Here is a 23,064-nt window from a genome sequence, read left to right on the forward strand (position 1 = left end):
GCTGAGCAAGGGAGGAAGGAGGTCCTGCAATCTGATTGTTAGATCTCCTCCATTCACTCTGCTTAAAGTCTCATCACTGGCTCCCGATCACTTATAGCAGAAGGCAAGGGGTCTTTAAAGACGACGCTGTTTGCCTGCTATTTCTAATAGCTCTGTATAACCCAGGTTCTACAGCTGACTTCAGTTTGGATCCCAACAGTGCCACTCACAAGCTGTACAACAAGGAGTTTTCACTCCACCCTTTCTGTATAAATTGTGTCTACCTTAGAGTAGTAGAAAATAAATGGTGGGAAATTTCTCCAGCATGGTACTACCCAATGGTCTTACCTTCCTAAGAGTCACCACAATATGCGTTGCTAACCTTTGACAAGCGTCACACCTATCTTCTTAGGTTATCCCTGTCCTTTCCCTTGAGTGCTCCCCAGGCCCATATCTAAAGAATATCTAATTGTTCTTGGAGATTTACTTAAGGTGACAGATATCTATCACCTTACAGGTGGCCACAGTTCACAGTCCTCATCTTTTTAAAAATGCCTTTGTTTCCTGAATATGAAGAATAATGATTTTAGAAAGGAAAAGGCAGCATTCTGGAAGACAGCCTTCCTTATGGGTGAGAAGAAAACAAAGGATTCTTGGTCTCCCTTTCTCCTGCATTCATCCTTAAAAAATCCCTTTTCAATTTTCCATTTTTTAAAAAACAAATAAAACGCAAGTATTCCATTTCCCTCTTCCCTTTCTTTTTTTTTTTATTAACTTGAGTATTTCTTATATACATTTCAAGTGTTATTCCCTTTCCCGGTTTCCGGGCAAACATCCCCCTCCGCCCTCCCCTTCCTTATGGGTGTTCCCCTCCCAAACCTCCCCCCATTGCCGCCCTCCCCCCATAGTCTAGTTCACTGGGGGTTCAGTCTTAGCAGGACCCAGGGCTTCCCCTTCCACTGGTGCTCTTACTAGGATATTCATTGCTACCTATGGGGTCAGAGTCCAGGGTCAGTCCATGTATAGTCTTTAGGTAGTGGCTTAGTCCCTGGAAGCTCTGGTTGCTTGACATTGTTGTACTTTTGGGGTCTCGAGCCCCTTCAAGCTCTTCCAGTTCTTTCTCTGATTCCTTCAACGGGAGACCTATTCTCAGTTCAGTGGTTTGCTGCTGGCATTCGCCTCTGTATTTGCTGTATTCTGGCTGTGTCTCTCAGGAGCAATCTACATCCGGCTCCTGTCGGTCTGCACTTCTTTGCTTCATCCATCTTGTCTAATTGGGTGGCTGTATATGTATGGGCCACATGTGGGGCAAGCTCTGAATGGGTGGTCCTTCAGTCTCTGTTTTTTTTTTTTATATTAACTTGAGTATTTCTTATATACATTTCGAGTATTATTCCCTTTCCCGGTTTCCGGGCAAACATCCCCCTCCCCCCTCCCCTTCCTTATGGGTGTAACCCTCCCCCCATTGCCACCCTCCCCCCATAGACTAGTTCACTGGGGGTTCATTCTTAGCAGGACCCAGGACTTCCCCTTCCACTGGTGCTCTTACTAGGATATTCATTGCTACCTATGGGGTCAGAGTCCAGGGTCAGTCCATGTATAGTCTTTAGGTAGTGGCTTAGTCCCTGGAAGCTCTGGTTGCTTGACATTGTTGTACTTTTGGGGTCTCGAGCCCCTTCAAGCTCTTCCAGTTCTTTCTCTGATTCCTTCAACGGGGGACCTATTCTCAGTTCAGTGGTTTGCTGCTGGCATTCGCCTCTGTATTTGCTGTATTCTGGCTGTGTCTCTCAGGAGCGATCTACATCCGGCTCCTGTCGGTCTGCACTTCTTTGCTTCATCCATCTTGTCTAATTGGGTGGCTGTATATGTATGGGCCACATGTGGGGCAAGCTCTGAATGGGTGTTCCTTCAGTCTCTGTTTTTTTTTTTTTTATATTAACTTCAGTATTTCTTATATACATTTCGAGTGTTATTCCCTTTCCCGGTTTCCGGGCAAACATCCCCCTCCCCCCTCCCCTTCCTTATGGGTGTTCCCCTCCCATCCCTCCCCCCATTGCCGCCCTCCCCCCAAAGACTAGTTCACTGGGGGTTCAGTCTTAGCAGGACCCAGGGCTTCCCCTTCCACTGGTGCTCTTACTAGGATATTCATTGCTACCTATGGGGTCAGAGTCCAGGGTCAGTCCATGTATAGTCTTTAGGTAGTGGCTTACTCCCTGGAAGCTCTGGTTGCTTGGCATTTTTGTACTTTTGGGGTCTCGAGCCCCTTCAAGCTCTTCCAGTTCTTTCTCTGATTCCTTCAATAGGGGACCTATTCTCAGTTCAGTGGTTTGCTGCTGGCATTCGCCTCTGTATTTGCTGTATTCTGGCTGTGTCTCTCAGGAGCGATCTACATCCGGCTCCTGTCGGTCTGCACTTCTTTGCTTCATCCATCTTGTCTAATTGAGTGGCTGTATATGTATGGGCCACATGTGGGGCAGGCTCTGAATGGGTGTTCCTTCAGTCTCTGTTTTAATCTTTGCCTCTCCCTTCCCTGCCAAGGGTATTCTTTTTCCTCATTTAAAGAAGGAGTGAAGCATTCACATTTTGATCATCCGTCTTGAGTTTCGTTTGTTCTAGGGATCTAGGGTAATTCAAGCATTTGGGCTAATAGCCACTTATCAATGAGTGCATACCATGTATGTCTTTCTGTGATTGGGTTAGCTCACTCAGGATGATATTTTCCAGTTCCAACCATTTGCCTACGAATTTCATAAACTTGTTGTTTTTGATAGCTGAGTAATATTCCATTGTGTAGATGTACCACATTTTCTGTATCCATTCCTCTGTTGAAGGGCATCTGGGTTCTTTCCAGTTTCTGGCTATTATAAATAAGGCTGTGATGAACATAGTGGAGCACGTGTCTCTTTTATATGTTGAGGCATCTTTTGGGTATATGCCCAAGAGAGGTATAGCTGGATCCTCAGGCAGTTCAATGTCCAATTTTCTGAGGAACCTCCAGACTGATTTCCAGAATGGTTTTACCAGTCTGCAATCCCACCAACAATGGAGGAGTGTTCCTCTTTCTCCACATCCTCGCCAGCATCTGCTGTCACCTGAGTTTTTGATCTTAGCCATTCTCACTGGTGTGAGGTGAAATCTCAGGGTTGTTTTGATTTGCATTTCCCTTATGACTAAAGATGTTGAACATTTCTTTAGGTGTTTCTCAGCCATTCGGCATTCCTCAGCTGTGAATTCTTTGTTTAGCTCTGAACTCCATTTTCTAATAGGGTTATTTGTCTCCCTGCGGTCTAACTTCTTGAGTTCTTTGTATATTTTGGATATAAGGCCTCTATCTGTTGTAGGATTGGTAAAGATCTTTTCCCAATCTGTTGGTTGCCGTTTTGTCCTAACCACAGTGTCCTTTGCCTTACAGAAGCTTTGCAGTTTTATGAGATCCCATTTGTCGATTCTTGATCTTAGAGCATAAGCCATTGGTGTTTTGTTCAGGAAATTTTTTCCAGTGCCCATGTGTTCCAGATGCTGCCCTAGTTTTTCTTCTATTAGTTTGAGTGTGTCTGGTTTGATGTGGAGGTCCTTGATCCACTTGGACTTAAGCTTTGTACAGGGTGATAAGCATGGATCGATCTGCATTCTTCTACATGTTGCCCTCCAGTTGAACCAGCACCATTTGCTGAAAATGCTATCTTTTTTCCATTGGATGGTTTTGGCTCCTTTGTCAAAAATCAAGGGACCATAGGTGTGTGGGTTCATTTCTGGGTCTTCAATTCTATTCCATTGGTCTATCTGTCTGTCTCTGTACCAATACCATGCAGTTTTTATCACTATTGCTCTGTAATACTGCTTGAGTTCAGGGATAGTGATTCCCCTGAAGTCCTTTTATTGTTGAGGATAGCTTTAGCTATCCTGGGTTTTTTGTTATTCCAGATGAATTTGCAAATTGTTCTGTCTAACTCTTTGAAGAATTGGATTGGTATTTTGATGGGGATTGCATTGAATCTGTAGACTGCTTTTGGTAAAATGGCCATTTTTACTATATTAATCCTGCCAATCCATGAGCATGGGAGATCTTTCCATCTTCTGAGGTCTTCTTCAATTTCTTTCCTCAGTGTCTTGAAGTTCTTATTGTACAGATCTTTTACTTGCTTGGTTAAAGTCACACCGAGGTACTTTATATTATTTGGGTCTATTATGAAGGGTGTCGTTTCCCTAATTTCTTTCTCGGCTTGTTTCTCTTTTGTATAGAAGGCAACTGATTTATTTGAGTTAATTTTATACCCAGGCACTTTGCTGAAGTTGTTTATCAGCTTTAGTAGTTCTCTGGTGGAACTTTTGGGATCACTTAAATATACTATCATGTCATCTACAAATAGTGATATTTTGACCTCTTCTTTTCCGATCTGTATCCCCTTGATCTCCTTTTGTTGTCTGATTGCTCTGGCTAGAACTTCAAGAACTATATTGAATAAGTAGGGAGAGAGTGGGCAGCCTTGTCTAGTCCCTGATTTTAGTGGGATTGCTTCAAGTTTCTCTCCATTTAGTTTAATGTTAGCAACTGGTTTGCTGTATATGGCTTTTACTATGTTTAGGTATGGGCCTTGAATTCCTATTCTTTCCAGGAATTTTATCATGAAGGGGTGTTGAATTTTGTCAAATGCTTTCTCAGCATCTAATGAAATGATCATGTGGTTCTGTTCTTTCAGTTTGTTTATATAATGGATCACGTTGATGGTTTTCCGTATATTAAACCATCCCTGCATGCCTGGGATGAAGCCTACTTGATCATGGTAGATGATTGTTTTGATGTGCTCTTGAATTCGGTTTGCCAGAATTTTATTGAGTATTTTTGCGTCGATATTCATAAGGGAAATTGGTCTGAAGTTCTCTTTCTTTGTTGTGTCTTTGTGTGGTTTAGGTATAAGAGTAATTCTCGTAGAAGGAATTCGGTAGGGCTCCATCTGTTTCAATTTTGTGGAATAGTTTGGATAATATTGGTATGAGGTCTTCTATGAAGGTTTGATAGAATTCTGCACTAAACCTGTCTAGACCTGGGCTCTTTTTGGTTGGGAGACCTTTAATGACTTGCTTCTATTTCCTTAGGAGTTATGGGGTTGTTTAACTGGTTTATCTGTTCCTGATTTAACTTCGATACCTGGTATCTGTCTAGGAAATTGTCCATTTCCTGAAGATTTTCAAGTTTTGTTGAATATAGGTTTTTATAGTAAGATCTGATGATTTTTTGAATTTCCTCTGAATCTGTTGTTATGTCTCCCTTTTCATTTCTGATTTTGTTAATTTGGACGCACTCTCTGTGTCCTCTCGTTAGTCTGGCTAAGGGTTTATCTATCTTGTTGATTTTCTCAAAGAACCAACTTTTGGTTCTGTTGATTCTTTCTATGGTCCTTTTTGTTTCTACTTGGTTGATTTCAGCTCTGAGTTTGATTATTTCCTGCCTTCTACTCCTCCTGGGTGTATTTGCTTCTTTTTGTTCTAGAGCTTTTAGGTGTCCTGTCAAGCTGCTGACATATGCTCTTTCCTGTTTCTTTCTGCAGGCACTCAGCGCTATGAGTTTTCCTCTTAGCACAGCTTTCATTGTGTCCCATAAGTTTGGGTATGTTGTACCTTCATTTTCATTAAATTCTAAAAAGTTTTTAATTTCTTTATTTCTTCCTTGACCAGGTTATCATTGAGTAGAGCATTGTTCAATTTCCACGTATATGTGGGCATTCTTCCCTTATTGTTATTGAAGACCAGTTTTAGGCCGTGGTGGTCCGATAGCACGCATGGGATTATTTCTATCTTTCTGTACCTGTTGAGGCCCGTTTTTTGACCAATTATATGGTCAATTTTGGAGAAAGTAGCATGAGGAGCTGAGAAGAAGGTATATCCTTTTGCTTTAGGATAGAATGTTCTATAAATATCCGTTAAGTCCATTTGGCTCATGACTTCTCTTAGTCTGTCGACATCACTGTTTAATTTCTGTTTCCATGATCTGTCCATTGATGAGAGTGGGGTGTTGAAATCTCCCACTATTATTGTGTGAGGTGCAATGTGTGTTTTGAGCTTTAGTAAGGTTTCTTTTACGTATGTAGGTGCCCTTGTATTTGGGGCATAGATATTTAGGATTGAGAGTTCATCTTGGTGGATTTTTCCTTTGATGAATATGAAGTGTCCTTCCTTATCTTTTTTGATGACTTTTAGTTGGAAATTGATTTTATTTGATATTAGAATGGCTACTCCAGCTTGCTTCTTCTGACCATTTGCTTGGAAAGTTGTTTTCCAGCCTTTCACTCTGAGGTAGTGTCTGTCTTTGTCTCTGAGGTGTGTTTCCTGTAGGCAGCAGAATGCAGGGTCCTCGTTGCGTATCCAGTTTGTTAATCTATGTCTTTTTATTGGGGAGTTTATTGCCATTGATATTGAGAGATATTAAGGAATAGTGATTATTGCTTCCCGTTATATTCATATTTGGATGTGAGGTTATGTTTGTGTGCTTTCATTCTCTTTGTTTTGTTGCCAAGACGATTAGTTTCTTGCTTCTTCTAGGGTATAGCTTGCCTCCTTATGTTGGGCTTTACCATTTATTATCCTTTGTAGTGCTGGATTTGTAGAAAGATATTGTGTAAATTTGGTTTTGTCATGGAATATCTTGGTTTCTCCATGTATGTTAATTGAGAGTTTTGCAGGATACAGTAACCTGGGCTGGCATTTGTGTTCTCTTAGGGTCTGTATGACATCAGTCCAGGATCTTCTGGCCTTCATAGTTTCTGGCGAGAAGTCTGGTGTGATTCTGATAGGTCTGCCTTTATATGTTACTTGACCTTTTTCCCTTACTGCTTTTAATATTCTTTCTTTATTTTGTGCGTTTGGTGTTTTGACAATTATGTGACGGGAGGTGTTTCTTTTCTGGTCCAATCTATTTGGAGTTCTGTAGGCTTCTTGTATGTCTATGGGTATCTCTTTTTTTAGGTTAGGGAAGATTTCTTCTATGATTTTGTTGAAGATATTTACTGGTCCTTTGAGCTGGGAGTCTTCACTCTCTTCTATACCTATTATCCTTAGGTTTGATCTTCTCATTGAGTCCTGGATTTCCTGTATGTTTTGGACCAGTAGCTTTTTCCGCTTTACATTATCTTTGACAGTTGAGTCAATGATTTCTATGGAATCTTCTGCTCCTGAGATTCTCTCTTCCATCTCTTGTATTCTGTTGGTGAAGCTTGTATCTACAGCTCCTTGTCTCTTCTTTTGGTTTTCTATATCCAGGGTTGTTTCCATCTGTTCTTTCTTGATTGCTTCTATTTCCATTTTTAATTCCTTCAACTGTTTGATTGTGTTTTCCTGGAATTCTTTCAGGGATTTTTGTGTCTCCTCTCTATGGGCTTCTACTTGTTTATTTATGTTTTCCTGGAATTCTTTCAGGGATTTTTGTGTCTCCTCTCTATGGGCTTCTACTTGTTTATTTATGTTTTCCTGGAATTCTTTCAGGCATTTTTGCGATTCCTCTCTGTAGGCTTCTACTTGTTCTCTAAGGGAGTTGTTCACGTCTTTCTTGAAGTCCTCCAGCATCATGATCAAAAATGATTTTGAAACTAGATCTTGCTTTTCTGGTGTGTTTGGATATTCCATGTTTGTTTTGATGGGAGAATTGGGCTCCGATGGTGCCATGTAGTCTTGGTTTCTGTTGCTTGGGTTCCTGTGCTTGCCTCTCGCCATCAGATTATCTCTAGTGTTACTTTGTTCTGCTATTTCTGACAGTGGCTAGACTGTCCTATAAGCATGTGTGTCAGGAGTGCTGTAGACCTGTTTTCCTGTCTTTCAGTCAGTTATGCGGACAGAGTGTTCTGCTTTCGGGCGTGTAGTTTTTCCTCTCTACAGGTCTTCAGCTGTTCCTGTGGGCCTGTGTCTTGAGTTCACCAGGCAGCTTTCTTGCAGCAGAAAATTTGGTTTTACCTGTGGTCCCGAGGCTCAAGTTCGCTCGTGGGGTGCTGCCCACGGGCTCTCTGCGGCGGCAGCAACCAGGAAGACCTGTGCCGCCCTTTCCGGGAGCTTCAGTGCACCAGGGTTCCAGATGGTCTTTGGCTTTTTCCTCTGGCGTCCGAGATGTATGTACAGAGAGCAGTCTCTTCTGGTTTCCCAGGCTTGTCTGCCTCTCAGAAGGTTTAGCTCTCCCTCCCATGGGATTTGGGTGCAGAGAACTGTTTATCAGGTCTGTTTCCTTCAGTTTCCGGTGGTGTCTCAGGCAGGGGTCCTGCCGCTCCTGGGCCCTCCCCCGCGGGAGCCCAGAGGCCTTATACAGTTTCCTCTTGGGCCAGGGATGTAGGCAGGGGTGAGCAGTGTTGGTGGTCTCTTCCGCTCTGCAGTGTCAGGAGTGCCCACCTGACCAGGCGGTTGGGTCTCTCTCTCAAGGGGTCTCCCCTCTTCCCTTTCTTTCCATGCCCTGCTTATCCCCTCTTAAATTCTCCTCTTTTTCTTTGATATTTCTTGTTACGTATTAACATATGCATACATTTTTCGTTACAACCTGCTGAGTCTGTTTTGTGTTGCTTGTGTGTATATGAGTTCAGGGCTGAGCACTGTCCTCAACTTCACTGACACCACTGGCACGGAGACTATGTTGCCACTTTCAGTTTAATTATCTGCTTCTTCTACTAGATGGTAAACAACTTCCAACTGTGTTCCTGGCACACAAGAGTTACTAGTTAATTATTTTTACAGGACCTGAACTCTACCAAAGCTCTTTTAAACTACTAGAGGCAGGCAAGTGACAGGCATGCAGCCCTTTGGCCAGTTTGGCCGTGTGGGTGTAGAGGTTAGAATAAGGGCGGGTCAGCTGCCCCCTCAAACTAGGAATACCCCAAACCCACCCAAGCCAAAGGCCCTGAGAGACTGACCCAGTGACAGGCAAGCTCTTGACACTAAGTGGGTAATTAAGGAGAACAGAATTCTTAGACCAATCTTTATAACAAAGTCTCTTAAGCCCTTAACAAAGGCCGGTGCCATTCAGATGGTAATGAGCTGCTAGCATTCAGGCCTTTGATATTTCTGGCTGCTGATCAGTCCTTTTCAACAGTTTAAATACCTCTGCAATTAACCTTTATTCTTTAGTGACAGAATTTCTTCCGTTATTAAAATAGAAAAGAATCCCCATGTTGCCACTGAGTGGTCACAAATGGTTAAACCTCTACCTACTCGACAGGAACCTGGACATGAGGTTTGGATACCAGAGCAGTTCACTGAATGTACATAACTGCAAAAAGAAGGGTATTTTATTCTGAGGCCCGGGCTGAAGCACCAAGGGTTTGGATTTGGAAAGGTAGGTGATTCAAACCTGGATTCATTGTTATTCAAGTGTAACCACTTTTTCACTGCATCTTACTGCCTGCTTCTGTAGTTCCACTTGGAAAACAGAAGCTTCTATGGGAGAAGTTTAAGCTGGGTTTACTTCTGCTGCTCTGAGGAAGCTTCCTGCTGTCCCATTAGGATATTTGCCTTTTGTGTCCTTCTAATGAAACCCGGGGAGATTTCTTTGCAAGTGTCATCTCTCTCCTCTTACTACGCACTGTTTTTGGCACAAGGGATGGACATTAGAGCCTCATCCACATTAGACTAGGTATCATTGAGCTACACTGAAAGTCTATACATTTTTCCACGTGTAACCATTTTTAATGCACACAGTTTTCTTTCACTTCAGTTAAAATTCTTTAAGAATTTCATACAATGTATTTTGATTAAAATTACACCCCACTGATTGCTCCACATTCTCTGTGCCCATACAACTTCATGTCCTCTTTTTGTTTTTAAATTTAATAACCCATTTGACTCCAATTTGTGTTGTTCATATACTTCTATGGTGTGGGGCCATCTATTGGGGTGGTTAGTCCTACCTGGAGCCACAACCTTAAAGAAAACCATTTCTCCATCCCCTAGAAGCCATCAACTTTCTACAGCACCAAAGTAGGGGAGTCACTAATGAACTCCTTGTCCCTCCATGTCTCTCCATGCTAGAATGTTGGCTGGATTGATCATGTGCAGTTAGCCAGAACTGCTGTGACTTCCTAAGTGCGGCAGCCCTGCCATGTTTCAAAATTTTCTTGCTCTGTTCTTCCACAACCCTTATCATCTTTCTGCTATGGTTACTGCATCTTGAGGAGGAGGTGGCAATACAGATGTGGGTGGGCACTCTATAGGAATGTATTCTCTGCATTTTGACCAGTTGTGAGTTTCTGTATTAACTATGAAAGGTAAGAGCTGATCACAGTGCCCTAGGTCTGTAGTCCTAGCTATTGGGGGACTTGGGGTAAGAGAATCATTTGAGCACAAAAGTTTGGAGCCAGCCTGCAAAATGTAACAAGACTTTTTATATGCAGAAGTAACGAATGATGTTCAAAATGATAAATGAAAGAAAGTGGTTTGAAGAACGATGATAGATACACGGGGGCGGGGGGGAGGTCAATTTATGTGCCAAAGCACAAAAGAGGTTCCTTGAGTTATGTATATTTTGTGTCTCACTAATCTCACTGCATCATGTTCTGTTTTATTTGGAAAGACTAGAACAAATGGTTACAACTTCAGCATCAGAATTAATGTTTAGCTAAACCGACATAGCATCAGGCTGCCTTCTAAATATGTTTATATCCATGGACAAATACTACTCTCAGCTTTAATTAAAAGAAGCCTCTCACTCTTTCTAGGGAATAGGGGTGAATGCAGAAACTTATGACCACAAGAACTGCTGCAAATTAGTGACAGTTAGGGCTTGATCCCTAAACAAAATATCAATACCATTCCCTCTAAGGCTCATAGACTCTTGAGGAAGAGGGAATGGAAAGAATATAAGACAGAAGACAGGAAAAGAGGGCTGTGAAATGCTATCTTCTGGGCAAGAAACAGCTATTGCAACCAAAAACTCATAACAACTGGGGATGCCTGCTAGGAGTCTGCTCAAGAATGACCTTGTCTCTGTCAGGCAAAAGGGAGGGGATGTCAGGAGGCCCTATATATCACTGATGAACTATTTGCTACTGATATATTTAGGGAGAAAATAGTCATATCATTAGTTATGCACCCGCTAGTGACCCGACAAGCTTCAATGGATAGTCTCAGTCCAATGATTACACATATGGCCCTGGTTAACTACATGGTCCATAAAACAACCCCAAAAGTCATTAATCTGGGAAAGGGACCAGGATGTGGAGGGGGTCAGGAGAGTACAGGCATAAGAAAGAAGGCAAAAGGGAACATGGAGAGCATAATTAAAATGTATTACAAACATGTATAAAATGTCAAAGAACTAATTTAATTAATGAAAATTTCAAAAGAAAAGAATCAGTGTTTGAAGAAGGTGGTGGGATTCTGCATTACATAAAACAGTTGCCTTTCTTCAATGGTTTAGACTTGAAATAAGTTGAAATGACTTGAGAAGCAGAGATGATTTAAATGAGATATATTGGCCTAGAAGTAGTGGCTGATCCCTTTAAACAAGCACACGTTGTCTAAACTACCATGGTAAGATTAAATGATATTTCTTGCTTTATGAATGATCTTCATTAACTCTAATTTAATCACTATGGAAGAGGGACTGGAAAGAGAGTCAGAGCCAGAGGTGATAGGAAACTTTGAGGAAAAAGTCTCCTACTTACATGACAGGCCAGCTGTAAAAATGAACTCACAATGGTTGTGACATCAAGCACAAGACATGTTCAAGCCCAGGATATACCAAATCTCAACACTGATAAGTGAGTTTGGCATAAAACCTCACCCCTCAATGAGGAGATGTTGGCAAGTTGCTAGGAGATGAAGGACTATATTTATGTAAGAGTAAGTTGACCATGCTTCGGTGAAAGGCCACACATGCATGCATATTTGAGCAGCACAAATTAGCCTTGAGATTTAAAAAGTCACAAATTTGAGTGGGTAGGGAAGGAGAGGTGGATATGGAAAGAGTTGGGTGGTTGAATATGATCAAAACATGCTGCATGAAATTCTCAAAGGAGGGACAAACAAAATAGAGAGTACTAGAGTCTCTGATAACTCAGCAATCTGTATCACTTCAAGAGGGAGGCCTTGTCTGGCCTCAGTAGGAGACGATGTGCCTAATCCTGTGGATGCTTGATGCCCTAGGGTGGGGGGATCTGAGGGGGGCCCCTTTCTCAGAGGTGAAGGAGGGGGACATTGGGGATATAAATAAATAAAAATAAATTAATAACAAAAAATTAAAAAGGGGAAAGGAAGAAGGAAGGAGGAAGGAGAAGAAGGAAAGAAAGACAAGGAGGAGAAAAAGAAGAAGGAGAAGGAGAAGGAGGAGGAGGAGGAAGAGGAGGAGGAAGAGGAAGAGGAGGAGGAGGAACAACTACTCAGCTATCCAAGACCTGGTGTGTCCAAAGGTCAAATTGTCTCATTTCCTGAAACTAAGGAATTAATGTGAGTTACTTAAAATTTAAAATTTGGAAGCTAAATCTCTTTCCCCAAAATAGCCTAAGACAAATAAAACATACTTGTACTCGGAATATTATCCTCAGGCTATTCAGTTGAGTGAGACCTCTAGTTTGCAAAGATAGCTGGCAGAAGAACTGGACGCTATTCATGTGAACTTGTCGGTATCATTCAGCTTTAGGGTTCAGCGATTTTAAGAACGCGATGTACTTTGACTCTTAAATAAGGAGGCCACTTCCAATCATATCCCTAGTTCTATTACTAATGTACTATGTGGCTTTGTGCCTATCTTTCCCCCATCCTTAAGAATCTGTTCTGTCATGTGTAAGGTGAAAAAGTTATTAGGTGATAGAAAGTGTATTTTAGTCTGCCAGGAAATGAATCTAAGAAAATCCTGCTCTCAAAAACAATGGGAAAGAGAGAGCCACACATTACGTGTCTCCTAAACCATCAATTATGTATATTCTCCTCATTCTAAACACACATATACAAGTTAAGGGGTAGCTAGAAGGAAAGCAAAGCAAGACTCTATACTCAACTCTCAACTACAAGAAACTTTACAAGACAAATAATTCTTTAACAAATCACAAGAAAAGAGAAAGTTGTACAGAAAACCTATATATTGACTAATACACACACACTATCTATCTATCTATCTATCTATCTATCTATCTATCTATCTATCTATATATATATAGCACACTACATCAGGCCTGGGACTCTTGTGCTTTATAACATTACAGGTGACTCTAATATACAATAAAATTTGAGAAAAAATACTATAGATCAAGAAGTAAAACCAAATCTTACTACCATGTGTTTTTCATAAATAAAGTTGTACTTGAACATAGCTTTTCTATTCATTTAAATATATCCATGGCTACTTCAAATCTATAATTATAAAACTGTGTAGATGTGACACAGGCTGTCCATATAGTTAACAAAGCCTCATATATGTACTACCCAGCCAAAGTCTGCTAGAAGTTAGATGCTTGAAAATCATCTCATCAGACTGCTATGCAGACATTCAAGTTGGACCCTCATCTAAAGAAAGAAACAACATACTTGTAAGCACTACAAATTTGAACACAGAATATTATAGTTAATTTCCTTTCAGCTATCACAATTTTATTATACATGTGCCCAGAAAAATTCTCATCGTTTAAAGGTAAAGTTGAAGCTGAAATACTTAGAAATGAAATAGAGTGCCGTGGATTTATTTCAAAAATTATACAACAGGATGGGGGCAACTGGGGTTATAGATAAAATAAGATATTCTTAATAGCTGACTCTAGGTGATGAGTACACTAGAGTTCTTTGTACTGCTTCCTTCATTTAGTTTTTTTGCATATACATACTAGAAGTCTTGCATAATACAAATTTATTCAAATGGAAAATTCATAACAGAGAGCGTCAGCTCCCAAAAGAACCAGTCCCTCTCCCTGAAAATGGTGCCCTCTTTTAAGGGGAGACAGGTTTAGCCTTCTCCATCAGTAGCATTTTATCTGTAACTTACAAGATATACTTCAACATAGTACAATGTCCTAGACTTCTTCAGTGGCACAATTAAAACCAAACCATTATGTAATGTAGCAATCAGAAAGAAAAACAATTTCCTTGTCAAATCATCATATACTATTTGAAAGCACTTTAAATACAACAATAAACTGAAAATGAATACATCTTAAGGGCATCAGTGACTCTATGCAAATAGAGTAGCCATCAGCAGGTTGATGCATACAGAGAATATGATAATTACAAACAGTAATTTTAATAAACCCATGATTCTAAGATGCTTTCAGAATGTAGATAACTTGAAAAAGAAAAGTACCCTCAGAACCAATGAGAAAAATTTTCCATAGGTTTTCTTTAGTTTGAATGGGTATCCTCTTACATTTGCGATTATATTATTTATAGTCAAGAGTCTATACGTTTATGCTCTAAGAGTTACTAGTTGAATTTAAAAGAGTAACAGAAATTGTTGCCAACACTATCTCCAGTGAACAACGGAAGCTTTGCTAATTACCACAACAATCAATAAAAAGTATTTCTCATGAGCTACAAGTGTACAAGATATAGCTACTGACTGTGACTAACACATGGTTCCACAGCCCTCTGTGAACAGATAGAAGGCTATAGCACTGGATAATGTGAAGATCAAGAAAATAAAGCAAAGCTATGACTCTCTAGATGTGATGAAGCAGAGGTACACACCAATCATCTACTGTTTGCTTTAGCTACAGAGGAGCTCACTTGAATCTATTCAGCCTTTAAAGAGACAAAAAGGACAAAAAAGATAGGTGGGATATATGATGATATAGCTAATATACTTAGACAAACACCTTAAAAGGGCAGTTTTTAATGTCAACTAGGAATGTGTTAATAGAGTCTGGAAAGGCAGAAACTGTAGACGAAAGTAAGTAGATGCCAGGCATGGAGATGTAGAACTTTAATCCCAGAACTCAAGAAACAGAGTAAGAGGACTAAGAGTCTCTAGCCTTCCTCAGTTACATTCATGTCTGTCACAAATACCTAAGACAGTAGAGAGGGAAGCTGAAGAAGACCATAATCTCATATTATTAGCAAATACAGATATGGTTATACATAAACACATCAGCACAAAAGATTTAGAAAAGATATGTGTTAGATTATCAGTGATGATTACGGAGTGCGAGGATAATGTGAGATAATTTTTGTTTTGCTTTTCTGCACTTTCTAATTTCTATAGCCCTGCTTCTGAAAAGGAGTATTATTACAAAAATGAGAATCCAGTAAACATAATAGCCCTGAACCTTCCAAATGGCAGTATAGGCCCAAGACTGTGAACGTCTTACATCTCCTCCATTAAGTCATGGAATTTTAGTGACTGACTGCAATTATACTACTGCGTTTTCTCATTTGCCTCGAGTAAAACTTTCACAAAAGATGTTGTTGTCAAAGCATCAGAAAGTACAGAGAAATGGGACTTCATTTAGTTTATAGAACAGGCTGCACAGCTCCCTTTGTGTCTGCTTACTGATAAACACATATATGAATGGCAGAATTAGGCACAGCATTTTCTTCCGTTGTAGTTTTCCATTAATTGTGAGATTGCTGGAGAGGAAACCATTAGTGACCTCCTATCTTAATGAAAACTACAGGCACAAAAAAAAGAACTAGCTAACTGAGAACCCCAAACTGGTAGAGGTCTATTTATTTTGCCTATTATTAACTTAGAAAATAGACAAGAAGCAAGATATATTACAAAGTTACATATATGATCATCATATACACTATCAAGCAACAGTTGGCATGTGTTTGGAAAGTATGTGAATTTTCTTTTTCCTCGTGTAAGTTTTCTAAACAGTACTAACCCTTTTTTATTTACATTGTCTAAATATATAAAGGTTTTTAAACATCTAAAAATATTGGATATAGTTACTATGATGAATAATCTTGAGTAGCTACTGTTGGAATGAGAAACAGCTAAAATTGGAGAGATCACCTCTGAGTATTTCTGTCAGGTCATTTTCATGGCGTATTAACTAAGTACTAACAACAACACATCCCATAGCCTTAGGACACATGTGGAGTACAGGGGAAAAATAGACAAAGCCCACTAAACTGGTATATTCGTAGTCACACTATGTCCAATCTCTTTCTCTTTCTACTTCCCTCCATCCCTCCCTCTTTCTCTGCCTCTTTTCCTTTCTTAATCCTTACCACTATGATCTGATGTGTGTTGTTTTGCCATGTCCATCCCCTCCCACTCTACTATGATCAAGTGGTAGACCAAAAGAAATATTTTCTCCCAGAGGTCGTTTTGTTCAAGTATTTTGCCACAGTGATGAAAGACTAAGACAAGTAATGTGGACATTTGGTCGGCCTACACTGAATGGAGCTTAAGTAATCAATATTTTGCTGCATTTGCTTTCTCTAGGATTTTTTTTTTGGAAGTACATTGATTAATCCCTAAATTCCCAACATTCATATTCAAAGACCAAGCAAAATTTCCTAGTAGACCATAACATAATTTTCATGTATAAGAAAATTTGCAATAATTCCATACTGTCTAATATCTATATCATACTCAAATGTTCTCAAGTGTCAAAGGGGGGAAAAAGGCTTTTAACCTGAGTTTTCACATGGAATTAAAAGTTCATGCACTGTATTTGCTTCATAGAATCTCTACCTTTGTTTCCCATGATACTGAGATTTTTTGATAAGTCAAAGCCAATAGTCTTATACAATGTTACATCCTTCTCTATATTTGTAACCTTTTGTCTCTTTGTTTGAACGTGTTACACATTTCATAGTTTATACTTTATACTTCACACTCTTTAAAATTTGGAGGCATGTAGTGGGAACTCACATCATTATTGCTTATGCTAACACTGATTAATGATTTAAGGCAGTATGTGTCCCAGAGCCATATTGGAAAGATGCGCATAGTCCATTTATAATTAGTAAGGATAGGAATGACCTCTCGTCACTCAATATTACTTTTGGTTTTGATCAGTACTTAAAACAGGGCAGTGCAGTTGCAAACTAACGATTTTGCTGTCATTCCCAAATTCATTAGCTGTTGTTCTTCTAAAATAGCCTTTTCTCTCTTTACCAACTTCCACATAACTTTCTGCTTCTTCAATGTGTTGTTAGCTAATATTGATGTTCAAGTTCCCCAGAAGGTCATTAATATCATCACCATTGAGCAAATTCCTTTCTTTGTGCTAAAATTTACCCAGGAATCATGATGTGTTTCCAAACCCCAGATGTGGAATGGCCACTTTTCTAAGCCACTCTGTTCCCTTTTAAATGGGAATACTATTTAGAAACAAAGAACTGGGCACTAGGTGTACTCACTTTTTTTTAAAAGGAAGAATTATTTCAAGGTTGGAAAAGATAGTTTTGTTTTACTTTGCATATTGAATTCAAAGTAAAGGGGAAAGATGTTCCCTTTTAACTTTAATATTGCAAAACTCCTCTCCTCATTTCTAATTTTGTATCCAGTTCTCCTTTTCTTACATCGTGAACCTTCACTTATGTTAAACTTGTGTGTGAACACATATATGTATACACATTTAGCTGTTCCTTCCTTGTAAAATATATCTGTATTTTAGATCATATTTATATGACTACTAATAAACCTATTGGATGATGCTTAAAATGTCTTTGTGGTTCTTCTTGTTTCTAAGGGCTGCTTCATTAGGGATAGGCACAGGCATGTGCTGACACGTTGGCTGCTTTCTCTGGGTGCTTCTATTATTCAGTTGATAGGCATTCATCTGGTTACTCAGCATACTGTTTTAGGGTTCCTAACATTTGCTTTCTTTTCATTTTATTTTTGGACTTGTACAAATTAGTATTGATTTGAAATAAGACATATATCAGGGGTGACTTAAAGGGATCTAAATCTCGCCTCTTAACCCTCCATACCATTAATACCCACCCCCCCGTGTATAGCCACTTTCATAACTCTGTTGAGGGATATCTGCTATAAACTTCACCCATTTGACAGGGTATTTATTGTTCAATGGTTTTTAGTATATTCATAGACTAATGTAACTGTCACCAATGTCTAATTCCAGAAACTTTCATTATCCCATAAAGGACCACCACATCCAATACCAGTGGCTCCTTACTAGTATGCAATATTTTGTCTATCCACTTATATCGTGATGGGTGATTGGTTTATTTCCACCTTTGAATAACTACAGACAGTCCATCATAAATATCTATTTGGTTTTGTATAGACATCTTTTTTTATTTACCATGGGTTTTTTTAATGTAGAAAATAGAATTCCTGAGTCATGCAGAATCCTATAATTAATTTTGGGAATCATTTTTGAGACAGGGGCTCTGTGTAGAGTTGGGTGTCCTGGGATTTGCTCTGTAGACCAGGCTCACCTAGAACTCACAGAGATACACTTGCCTCTGTCTCCAAGGGCTGGGATTAAAGGTATTTCTCAAAATTGGATTGTGCTTCATTTGAAAAATTTTAACGAGTGTGTGTATTCTTATGTTTTTAATTTTCATCTGTTAGGAAAAAACACTAGAATATTATATCCCCTGATTTATGACTTAAGTCTTTTGTTGTTGTTACCTGTTTTATAGCCTAAGACATCTAATGCACCCCAAGGGGAAAAACTGCACAGACATACTTACTCTTTTTTATGACTACAGAATGCTACATGGTTTAATATATTCCTATTCACTCAACAAGTATTCATTGTTGGACATTTGTACTGGGTCTAATTTTTATTATTAAAATTATGCTGTACTGACTAACACTGCGCATATTCTGTTTTGTATTTGTGGAGATGTATCTTTAGAATAGAAACCAAAAGCATGATTGGTAAAGTGCATATTATTATGCATATATGTTAAATAGTTTTGAATCCCCCTTTCTAGGAGCATACTGAACTAATATTGCAATTAATCAGAGTGCTTGTTTCCCCATAATCTTGATAGAAAATGGGAACTGAAATTTGTCAATGAATGAGTAGCTCAGTACAAGTTTAACTTGCATTTAATTACTATGGTGAAATTGAGTATTAAATTCCCACGCATTTAAGTCTTTCCATTTCTATGATTCATCTATATGTTTTTCTTTTGGTTTTAATGATTTTGAAGACCAGGAATGCTGAAGTAAAGCAGGTAGATGGGAAGATGGAGCCAGAAACCTCATCACTCGTTCCCAGCAGGAATGTTGTCATGAGTCCTAGGGCTCTTGTCACACATTAGATTTTCAGAAAGTCACAGCTAAAAGGCTACTTTAAGATCAGCTGATTCATGTCCTTCTAATTCTACATTAACTGAGGGTCAAACAGTGGCAGAACTTATATCAGATCACATAACAAATTAGAGTTAGACCTCAGTTATTTCCTCAGTTAACCCAGTTATTTCCCTAGAGCAATTTCAAATTAATGTGCAAATGATTTCTTTGTTGTTTTTTCTGTTTCACTACGATTATATCAAAGTACATTTTGGAGAGAACATGTCTCTTAATATTCTTTATTAGCCTGTGCTGCGACATCGACAATCAACCAAATTCTAATGTTTGTCATGCATGTGTATTATTTTTAACAGCATCTTCAATATCTACCTGATGTAGAAGTGCAAAATCATCTTAGAATGCACATGCTGATTGAGATTTCTGAGGAAGACCTAAGGTGCAGATAGACTGCTCAAGATACACCACAGAGGAAGCCAAGAAGGCCCTTAGTTTGAAATCTCACTATCAGTAAATGCCTGAATTCTAGGTGTTCAGATTCTCCCTAGATACTGTTCAATATAGCACTGATGAATTTTGGAAGTGTGTTGATAGGCATTTTTGCTAAATATATGTTTAAGATGCATTATATTTCTAAGTATTTTTTACACATTACTGCTTAAAATACCAGGAGATGCCTTGAGAGGGAAAAAACAATCAGATGAGCTAGCAACAGAACTGGAATAAGCACCCCAAGTTTGATAACTTCTGAAAAGCATGCTTTCTGTCTTCGTTTCAATCCAGGAAAAATTAATCTTTGTTCACAAACCTTGAAACTTTTCCATGAAGCATCATCATGGAGCATATCTTAGTTAGGGTTTCATTGCTGTGAAGAGACACCATGACCAAGGCAACTCTTATATTGGGACATTTAATTGGGAATGGTTTACAGGTTCAGAGGTACAGTTCGTTATCATCAAGGTAGCTATCTTGGCTATTTCTGGAACACAGCTTCGTTGTGCTCTCAGAAAATATTTCCCAGAAGATTTCATCTCAGTGATGCTGGTCTCTTTTTAATCACCACTAATTTCTTAGCTCCAACTAACCAGCATCAATTGTCCCAGTAAGTCTCTTCTATTCTTGCCTCTAAAGAATAGAAGCCAGGTGACTAAAGCTGCCAAGTTCTGCTGTTTGCTGGGGCTGGAACATGGCTCCCTTGTTCTAATACATTATCACCAGCTTTCTGTTTTCCAACTCCTTCACTGCCTAAGCTCAGCTGGAACTTGTTCTGTAGATTGACTGTGAACTCAGAGATCTGCGTGGCTGATAAAGGTGTGGACCACCATTCCTCAAGATGTAGATCAAAAGAAGCCTATGTCCTCCATTTCTGGACTGTAGTTCATTCCAGACTAAAAGGCCAAATGAAAGCATCAACCAGATAATAGTAATGCCTAGATAGAACTATTCCTTGTTCAATGGCAAACACAGAAACAATAAGTTTAGCTGAGTAGGATCTTGCCCCAAATTCACCACTCTCTTAATATGTTTGTCTTCTTGAACACAGGGCTTAGCTTCATTGCACTTTCTGGTACCCTTCATAGTCATCAGTATTAGCATCATAGAGATGAACACATAGAGGCTCAGAGAGGCTAGCTTGCTACTAGACGGCCAAGTAAGTTGTAGAACTGGAATACACAACTAGGCTTCTCCTACAGTTAAGTCCATGTCTGGTCCTGGTGCACAGCATACTTACCCTAATGTTGCCTTTCAGCTAAGACAGTTCTGGGGCCTGTTGACTCCACTTTTCATAAATGGGTGAAGGCAAAATTGATCTGGCTCAGAGAATATTCAAATGGCCTAAGAAAAAGTTGGGGGGAAAAAAAGAACAAACCAGAGGGGGTTGGGGATTTAGCTCAGTGGCAGAGCGCTTGCCTAGCAAGCGGAAGGCCCTGGGTTCAGTCCCCAGCTCCAGAACAAAAAAAAAAAAAAGAAAAGAAAAGAAAAGAAAAGAAAAAGTTGGGGGATAGTGCTATATGGGTTGAAAGGCAGTTCCTTAATCATATGATGTGTGTTACACCCTCAACAGAGACTCTTTCGGAAAACCCAGCAGTTACTTACTTTACCAAGTGTTTGATTAGAAGTTCCAGCATCTCGCGGTTCTTTTCTGGTAGCTTATATACTAGGGAGTGAATAGCCCCCAAACGGTAATCCAGGTTGTCAGATTCTGGCAGAGAGAACAAAGAGGGATGGGATAGCTCTCAGGTGACTGGATTAAGGAAACTCACACATGTCTACACAACATACATGCACACACGTGCACACAAGCACACACACACACACACACACACACCTGAACACAAAAGAAGGAGAAGGAAAAGAAAAAGAAGAAAGGTGAGCGAAGGAACAGGGGAGAGAGGGAAAGAAAGAATAAAAAAAGGGAAAGAGAGTAAACAGGTAAATGGGCACAGACAGGATAAATGAGAAAAAAAGCAGAAACAAAACCAAACATGGCAAGGAGAAATTAAAGATCAAAAGAAACCAAATATAAGTCTAGAGAGATGAAGGAAAAGTGGGGGATGGGCGGACAAGATAGTCTCTGAGGCAGGCAGAACTGTAGTCACAGCAGGTTGTCTCTAAAGACCCAAGCAGAGTCTCTAGTAAGAAACCTTTCAGCACCTACCACAGCACTATGTGTAAGATACTATGGCTGCTGCCTTCCGAAGTCAATCACAGAGCCCAGAAGCATACATACACCACATGCCTCAATTTAACCAGTTTTCTTAAAACCATGCCCCTAACATTGATTATAAAAATTATCTACCTCTGAAAGCTAGCAAGCAGAAATATTCTCACTTGGCAGTGGGCAAAAATCTACGTTGACTTTGGGAATTTTTCCCTCAAATCCGTTTTTCTAGCTTATTGCTATGAAGTTACTAAGAAACCAGGACAACACAATTGATCTAGTAACCCAAATACTTACTGGCAGCAGAGACGAGCTCTTTGTGGAGCTTATAAGTCATGACAGGTTCTGAGAGATTCCTGAAATGGATGGAGATCATCACTTTTTTAGAGGAAGGAGTAACCTTGGACTCAGTTCTAGGAGAAGTAAGGCCCCAACACTTAGCCTGATTTGCACACATTTCATGGAAGCTTTACCAGCGGAATCCAAGTTTAACAGAAGGTCTGCAAAAATATAGGCTGATGCTTCTAGCCAAGGTCTCCAGTTAACTCCACAGAGTGACAGGAAATGAAAACCAGTCCTGCTATTTCTCAGATAGACATATTCGAAACATGAACATGTGCTTACAAGCTGATGGATCTGAAGAATTTCCAAGGCACTGTCGTACCTGTCCTATTTGATCCTTCCATTCATTCTATGAAGTAGAGTGGGATTGAAACTATGTGATGAGTTATAGGATGGAGTCAAAACCTGGGAAATCACTAACCATAAAAGCCGAAGCTTAGACAAGATCATTTGATGAGATGTGGTACACATTTCCAGCCAGGTTTCTATAGAAAATAGTGTACATGACATTTCTACTTCTTTGTCCTGGAATCCCATGGTTTACTCTTAATCCATTAGAATCTGACTCACCCTAAGTGCTCCAAGTAAACTGTTCTACCAATACCACCAGTGACTGACTGCCTTGCTGCTGCACATAAAGGCAACTGTCATTCTTTTCTTTACTTGACCTTGTTGTGGCATCTTTGTGCTTGTTAACAAGCCTCCCTGAGACATACCTCTTGGATTCTGCTGAATCACTTGATTTCGATTTTTCTCTCAACCATTTGGCCTTTCTGGACCTTCTCTGGGAATTCATCATGGCTCCTTCCTCTTTTTACAACACTAGAGGGCTGGAAAACTCAAATAGCTATAGACGCTAGGAAATGTTCATACTGCACACGTGTCATATGTAACTGGCATTTTCATGACAGTGCCTTTATTTTTCTACAGACAGCAGCCACAT

General features: G+C 39.7%; 1 protein-coding gene across 3 annotated transcripts in view; it reads right to left on the reverse strand.

The window, feature by feature from the left end:
• The window catches only part of Ophn1 (oligophrenin 1), a 378,262-nt gene that overhangs the window by 82,531 nt on the left and 272,667 nt on the right, over positions 1-23,064 (reverse strand). For all 3 annotated transcript variants that reach the window (XM_006257072.5, XM_039099689.2, NM_001107848.1), the window contains 2 exons: positions 22,077-22,135; positions 21,215-21,320 (listed from right to left, as the gene is read on the reverse strand). In XM_006257072.5, coding sequence (XP_006257134.1) covers positions 21,215-21,320; positions 22,077-22,135 — 165 coding nt within the window. The remainder of the gene's footprint in view (positions 1-21,214; positions 21,321-22,076; positions 22,136-23,064) is intronic.

The sequence above is a fragment of the Rattus norvegicus genome, chromosome X (assembly GCF_036323735.1).
Source record: "Rattus norvegicus strain BN/NHsdMcwi chromosome X, GRCr8, whole genome shotgun sequence".
NCBI classification, from domain to species: Eukaryota; Metazoa; Chordata; class Mammalia; order Rodentia; family Muridae; genus Rattus; species Rattus norvegicus.